Source organism: Portunus trituberculatus, chromosome 16 (genome assembly GCF_017591435.1).
Source record: "Portunus trituberculatus isolate SZX2019 chromosome 16, ASM1759143v1, whole genome shotgun sequence".
Taxonomy (NCBI): Eukaryota; Metazoa; Arthropoda; class Malacostraca; order Decapoda; family Portunidae; genus Portunus; species Portunus trituberculatus.
The window spans coordinates 11,242,945-11,250,444 of record NC_059270.1 but is presented as its reverse complement, the minus strand read 5'-3'; the positions used below and the strand labels follow the sequence as shown (position 1 = coordinate 11,250,444).

At 43.4% G+C, this 7,500-nt stretch overlaps 1 protein-coding gene across 4 annotated transcripts in view; it reads left to right on the top strand.

Annotated features, from left to right (window-relative positions):
- LOC123504544 (putative uncharacterized protein DDB_G0292292) overlaps positions 1-6,851 on the top strand; it is a 10,635-nt gene extending 3,784 nt beyond the window's left edge. For all 4 annotated transcript variants that reach the window (XM_045255147.1, XM_045255146.1, XM_045255144.1 and 1 more), the window contains 2 exons: positions 93-1,288; positions 4,222-6,851. In XM_045255147.1, coding sequence (XP_045111082.1) covers positions 93-1,288; positions 4,222-4,425 — 1,400 coding nt within the window. In that variant the 3' untranslated portion in view covers positions 4,426-6,851. The remainder of the gene's footprint in view (positions 1-92; positions 1,289-4,221) is intronic.
- The last annotated feature ends 649 nt before the right edge of the window (positions 6,852-7,500 follow it).

The following is a 7,500-nucleotide window of genomic DNA, read 5'->3' as shown; positions in this document are numbered from 1 at the left end:
TGTGAACTTGGAAAGTTGACGTTTGTGTACACATTGAACACTGCAGTTATATCTAATTCATATTTGTTGATACTGTTATCCTTAATTTTCAGGTGTCCCAGACATCTCAGCCATGGCAGATCTATATCAGAGTAGCCTCCTGGAACCCACCGCGCCGCCAGAATACCTACTACAGAGACGTGCCACAAAGAACTCACCTAAGGTAGTTAGCGGAAAGGAAAGTAATGACAAGGAAAAGACACCGGCCTCCAGTACTTCTTCCCGCACTGGTCACTCCCTCACCCCACTCTTCAACTATTTTACAAAACGTCGAAAAATCAACAATAACAATAACAACAATAATAATAATGATAACAAATTCAGTCATGACCACTCCTCTCAGGCAGCAGTGACGCTTCGAGACAACTCTCATTCCAGGCAGGTAGTGAGTGGAGGGAAAAGATTTGCTTTCTTTCGAAGTAAACAAACTTCGGAACCTCCTTCTGTAAGAGACTCTACTGAGGGCACAGCTGCTTCAGAAAGGAAGGATACAGCATCGTCTCAAAAGTCCCAGTTTGATACTAAACAGCCAGAGAGTTTGGAGCCTCAAGCCAAAGATGAAATGGAAGTGTTGTGTCACGGACTGATGGAAAAAACAGAGTCATTTAGCAAAAAGTGTCTCCTCTCCCATTCAGGTCATGAGACAGATTCGGACTCAGAATCAGTTGTCTCCGAAAAACGAAGCAATCAGATGCAGTTTGACGAGACTGACAAGTGTGCTGGCGTATCTGTCATGCAAGAGCAACTGAATAGCATTAATCTCAAGCGATGTATGGACGCCACGATGCCTCAGTCCATAGGTTCAACAACACTCCCAGCTCACTCTGAAAGTCTCTCTATCCCACCTGTGATCGAGGAGATTGAGGAGGCTAGCGTTGACGAACCGCCAGTCATCGAAGTCATCTTACCTCAGCGAGAGCCTGCTGTTAAATCGTCGTCAGGAATACAGCCTATGCAAAGCATGGACGGCAACATCAGTGTTCATAATAATGTAAAGAAACGCCGCAAGCTGCGGCACATCCTGCGACATTTCCTCAACATGAACAGCAGCTTTGTAAAAGAGGATAAACAACGGTTAGTGGAAGACGAGGAAGAAGACGACGAAGAGGAGGAGCATGAGATGGTTGAGACCGCCATTGACGAACAGGAGTGCCAAGGAGACAACACGTGTCCCGTCTCGAAAACACCACTAACTCAAGATGGCACAGACGCTGTGACTCCCGAGAAGAAGAGGCAGCCCGGAACGAAAGTAATGTCCCGTTGACGTAACATTGATCACAGCTCACCCTTGCAATTGTGTCCTGAACGAATTTTTAGCAATATTCTGATAAAAAAAATTGCAAAATTACGCAGATTCAATGAACATTAACTCGGACCCATTATACATACAACTAAGTAAAGGAATTTTAATCTGGGTTAAACAGTCAACAGTTACAAGGATGATCCCTATAAACTTGAATTGCATTTAATGTAAGAAGTTGAGTGTGGCAGATTGAGCGTAATATGTGGTGGTGCTGGTGGCGTTGGTGGTGCAGTGAGGCGCTGCCTAGGCTGGTGACACCCTAGCGGCAACCATAACAAGGAAGTGGGCGGGCCAATGAATGACACACCACGAACCACCTGGGGGCGCTGCCACCACCACCACCATCACCACCAACACTGCCGCCACTACTACCGCTACGATACTCACTACTATACTGCTACCTGAGCCGCCACTAACACTGCTACCACCTCCAACACCACAGTCAATTGAATCACCACTAACCCTATGTTCACCGCCTCTTCTACCTGAGCCACCACTAACGCCACTTCCATCTCCATCACCATGGTTATGGGTATTCCATCACCATCACTGCCACACTCACCACCACCATGTCTGCCATCGTCACCGTCGCTGCCACGACAGCTACAAATGTTATTACTTACTCACCTCCGCCACTTCACCGTAACCGTCCCTGTCACCATCAAACTACTTATGATCTCTACTTCTACCATCACTACCATCACCACTGCTACATCAGCCGCTATTACTGCCACCTTACCCACTTCCACCTCCATTACGTGCCATTATTGTATGCTTACCACCATTCTTATCGAAGGTACCAGTGCATCTTTAGTCTACTACTACTACTACTACTACTACTACCAGTACTACTTTCATCTCCACCACCACCATCACCACCACCACCACCACCATCACCATCACCAACACCACCACCACTACTACTACCACTACTTCTACTGCTACTACTACTACTTCTACTCCTACTACTACTACTACTACTACTACTACTACTACTACTACTACTACTACTACTACTACTACTAAAATAGAGAATCTCTATGAACCATCTTAGTGCAGCGGCTTTACCTTAATTGTTAGTATTCAGAACATTCAAGAAATTGTTTGTATGCATACACACACACAAAAAGAGAGAGAAAAATTGAGTATGCGATGCCAATTTGTTATGTTCCAGAGTACACAACTTTAATAGAGAAGGGCAACAAAAAGTAATATCTATAACGTTGTGATGGATTAATGTGGAAAATGTTACCAGTGAGAGGTTAATCTAAGCTTAGTTAGGTTCGCATTAAGACAACGCTATTAAGATGTACTACTCACTCTCACGATCTGATGGGACAAAGAGCACTCGGGGAAGCTAATGGAGCCAGGTAAACTCAATAAACTTATGCTACATATGCCTATATCTGGCGCTGCATGTCTTAGAGTAAAAAAATGTTTCGAAACCCTTTCTTCTCTCGTAAACTGTTTCTAAACGCCACAAAAATTTCCCATTGATATTGCAAAGTTCATGATAAATTATCACCAAATTATAGAAATCTCCTTGAAAACTAAATAATTTTTACCAGTGTTTGCGGAAAGTAGTGAAGATAAGGTCAGAGAGTGATGAGTCTTTAGTCGCGCTATGATGCCATGCTCACGGCGAAGCGTAAGTTGGACTCAATATTGAAAGTCCTTATCATCACCAGTGCAGAGACCAAACACAAACACTTGCGTCTTGGTTATCCAGTTACACGCACCCCAAACCGTCCCTTCCAACATCATAACCAGCATCACAACCTTCACTTAAACTTAATTTCAACAACGTATTTCTATCCCTCACCGACACTACTTACTGCCACCTACTCTTCATGTGTACCATCCCATTCACTGCCAGCCAGCAACGTTAACAAAACTACTCTTCCTTCATTTCAACACTGCATTCTACAATTCAAGGAAGCTTAACTGCCTCGCTTCACTCTCACCATTCCTCCATTCCATCTGTTCCTTACTAACGGTACTGCTGCTATTGCTGCTGCTATTACTGCTATTACTACTACTACTACTACTACTACTACTACTACTACTACTACTACTACTACTACTACTACTACTACTACTACTACTACTACTACTTCTATTATTACTACTACTACTGCTACTACTACTACTACTACTACTACTACTATGTACTACTATTTCTGCTGCTGCTGCTGCTGTTGCTGCTATTACTACTACTACTACTACTACTACTACTACTACTACTACTACTACTACCACTGCCACTACTACTGCCACAGCCACTGCCACTGCCACTGCCGCCATTACTACTGCTGCTGCTGCTGCTGCTGCTGCTACTACTACTACTACTACTACTACTACTACTACTACTACTACTACTACTACTACTACTACTACTCCACCGCTACCAGCATCATAATATATATGATTTTCAACAGCACGCCTGAGGCATAACTCTCTCTCTCCCTTTGCCTTCAACCTCTGCCCTACACCCACGAGTGTCCTTGGGATGGAGCGGATGTAACGATGATGAGCTTGTTCAGGGCTAAACTAGGCGGCTCCTGCGATGGCGGTGCTGGGAGGGCAGGGTCCTTGTTTAGGAGCTTCTGTCAGGGTGCGCCAGATGCTTAGCTGACGGAGGGTAAAAAGATCGAGGGCAGCAGTGCATGCTTAAAAGAACCTCTGTCAGAAGGAAGGTGGAGCTAGGACAGCTAATGTGGCTCTGGAGGGACTGAGGAGCGAACTTTTGTGGTGTGAAAGATTGAATTCAGGCTGGTCCGGGAAATTAGCAGGCTGGTTTATGTGGCAGAGGGAGTAAGGGTTGGACATATGTACGATACTGCTTTAATCGCGTGTACCTCTGCGTCGCCTCTCTCCAGGGCCATTGTCGGGGATGGGGCCACCGCGTCCGACGCTCTCTGGGCCGCGGGTGTCACTACCTCGGGCTGAGCGTCCTCAACATCACCAACTACATAGTGGCTGAGGCTACCTTCATGGGCTCTGTCAATACCAGCAGAAACTACGACTGGGATTACATCTACAACACCAACGAGTACGGGGTGAAAGACTACATGTACGACTAGATGATGGCGATGACAACCACAACCTCGCCCCCATTAAGACAGTGAATCATGTGTTGTTTTGTTCACTTAATGCAGTTGTCGGCTTACAGCAACACCGCAGTTATAAGTGTTATTCCTTTGGTTCTGAATGTGTTCTCATATTGCTGAAGGACTGTAAACTGTATATCAGAATTAATTTGCTTTCCTCGTCTTTTTACTGTCCATTCGTTACCATTCTTTTTTTTATGTAATACGTACCATTTGCATTATACTTTCTTTCCTTTACTGTTTTGTTCATCAATAACCAAACAAAGTACGAGAGTTAGGTGTCATTCCTCGTCGCTTTTGAGGCTGTTAACTAATATACGTACAAATTTATTCTCCCCACGTAGCCTGCAGCCTCATCATTGCCTTCTCACGAACACTCCGCCCATCAAGATTCATGAACAAAAACAAGAGAACTATTAAGTCGCAGTTTGACATGATTCTAGGGCAAAGCGGCATCGCAACCTCGTTATTATAAACGTAGTAACACGTAAAACGGATTTGTACAGTATTGTCATTCTTCTATTCAAATCAAATGACTGAAGGACGTGTTTGCGGCTCTTTCCGAAGAAATTTCTTCATCTTTTTTTTACTGCATTTTTGTGTCCATTATCACACTTTAAGACATAATTCGCTTTACCTTCTTGATCCGGTATGGTGTTCACCGCCCACGTTCTGACCTCCCTTTCCCCTTCATGATTGCCTCATTGCATCACACTCGCTTTTCCTTCATCACTCTTCATCCTCTCCCTCTCCACACACACACTCCATTTCTCTACAGTGTGTGTGTGTGTGTGTGTGTGTGTGTGTGTGTGTGTGTGTGTGTGTGTGTGTGTGTGTGAGTGTGTGTGTGTGTTTCCTATAGACACACTATTACCATGCAGAAGCCATCCTATACTCACTCGTCTAAGCATCCTACGTACGTCAACAAAATCCCGCTGTTCATATTAATCATATTACACACACACACACACACACACACACACACACACACACACACACACACACACACACACACACACACACACATATATATATATATATATATATATATATATATATATATATATATATATATATATATATATATATATATATATAAACACAAGCTGATGCGTTAATGAGTATAGTACGTACATATCTTGCATCAGCTTGGGCTTCCCTACCACCCACTCTACACATTTTTCTAGTTATACTATGCATACAACAATCATTCTATAGAGCTCCACCTTCCTCGTCAGCAAGTCGCTTCATCGCAGGGACAAGAAACGCCCACAGTCTCAATACAGCAGCCGCACCTCCACCACCACCACACCACTGCCACACAACACAAACGTCATCACTCATCATTGTCATCATATTGTCACAAGCATCATCGTTACTCCTGATTCACCATGCACCCACCATCACCCGCATCGTAAGGAAGGAAATATTCATCATAAACATCATCTATCATGGCAGCGTGCACTTTAGTAACGTTCGTTACCATTCACAAAGTGTGTATTAGACCTCACTGCGTTATAGACTGTCAGTTAATAGCCAGAACAAACCTGTCAATGATTACGTTTAGCTTTTGTCGTGACCAAAGTACAACATATCAAAAGAGCCAGCCATACGATTTACAAGTCACATCTCAATCAGTAAGTTCTTTGATATGCTGGGGATAAATTCTAACATACTGGAAACAGCACTCAGGGATGTACTCTTGAACACTTTGGTGCCTTATCTCGAAAAAAAAAAAAAAAAAATCAACAACCTCTAGTCAACGGGAAGTCCCTGATAGAAGATCTTAAAAGTGTTTTCATGATTATGAAGATGAATTAAAACTGGTTTCTCATCATCAGTTGAGGAAAAACATGCATGAAAATCCAAATAATTATTGCTATGGCTTTTAGCTTTGGCGACAGTCGTGATGAAAGAATAAAACAAAAGTGTTTAGAAACGTTGACATCAGTACTCTGCATGGCTTAAACCTAACCATGCCTTCCGCCACGTTCTCACCACCCTACATCCTCAGTCACCTCAAATCACTCTGCCTCATTATCATCATCATTATCATCCACTACCCTTTGCGTACTGCATACAACAGGTGCAAAAAGTTATCTCTACATTGTAATTTTTTTTTTAAACCTGATCTAATTATTGCTGCATCACCTCAGTTTATGCACTTTGTGTTGTTCGGTCAGCATGCCTAGATACGTAAGCCGTCTTATCAATACTTTGTTCAACTTGTTAGTTGTCATGATTTTATGGTATAGAGTAATTATGCTGTAATGACTGATATATTTTCCCTTTTCTATCTTTTACTCTTACTTTTTCATTCTGTTAGAATATTATGTTAATTGTGAAGGCGACTGTTATTGTTATTTTTTAAGATTATGTTTAAAATTTTGTTCTCCCAAGGTGATGTTTTATTTTCCCACTATACAAGAACCATCTGTGACATTGTATACTATACACACACACACACACACACACACACACACACACACACACACACACACACACACACCGCGTAGTGTAGTGATTAGCACGCTCGATTCACAATCGAGAGGGTCCGGGTTCGAGTTCCGGAAAGCGACGAAGCAAATGGACAAGCCTCTTAATGTGTGGCCCTTGTTCACCTAGTAGTAAATAGGTACGGGATGTAACTCGAGGGGTTGTGGCCTCGCTTTCCCGGTGTGTGGAGTGTGTTGTGGTCTCAGTCCTACCCGAAGATCGGTCTATGAGCTCTGAGCTCGCTCCATAATGGGGAAGACTGGCTGGGTGACCAGCAGGCAACCGAGGTGAATTACACACACACACACACACACACACACACACACGGTGTCACATAGGAGACTGATTTGGAAGCTAAAGGACATGTTTGAAGTAAATATTTGATTACTGAAGTGGCTGGAAAGTAAAGAGATGACATGAGGTTCTTTCCCATAATGGTGTGTGCCTGGTCTCAGGCCTATCCGAAGATCGGAAATAATGAGCTCTGAGCTCGTTCCGTAGGGTAACGTCTGGCTGTCTCGTCAGAGACTGCAGCAGATCAAACAGTGAAAC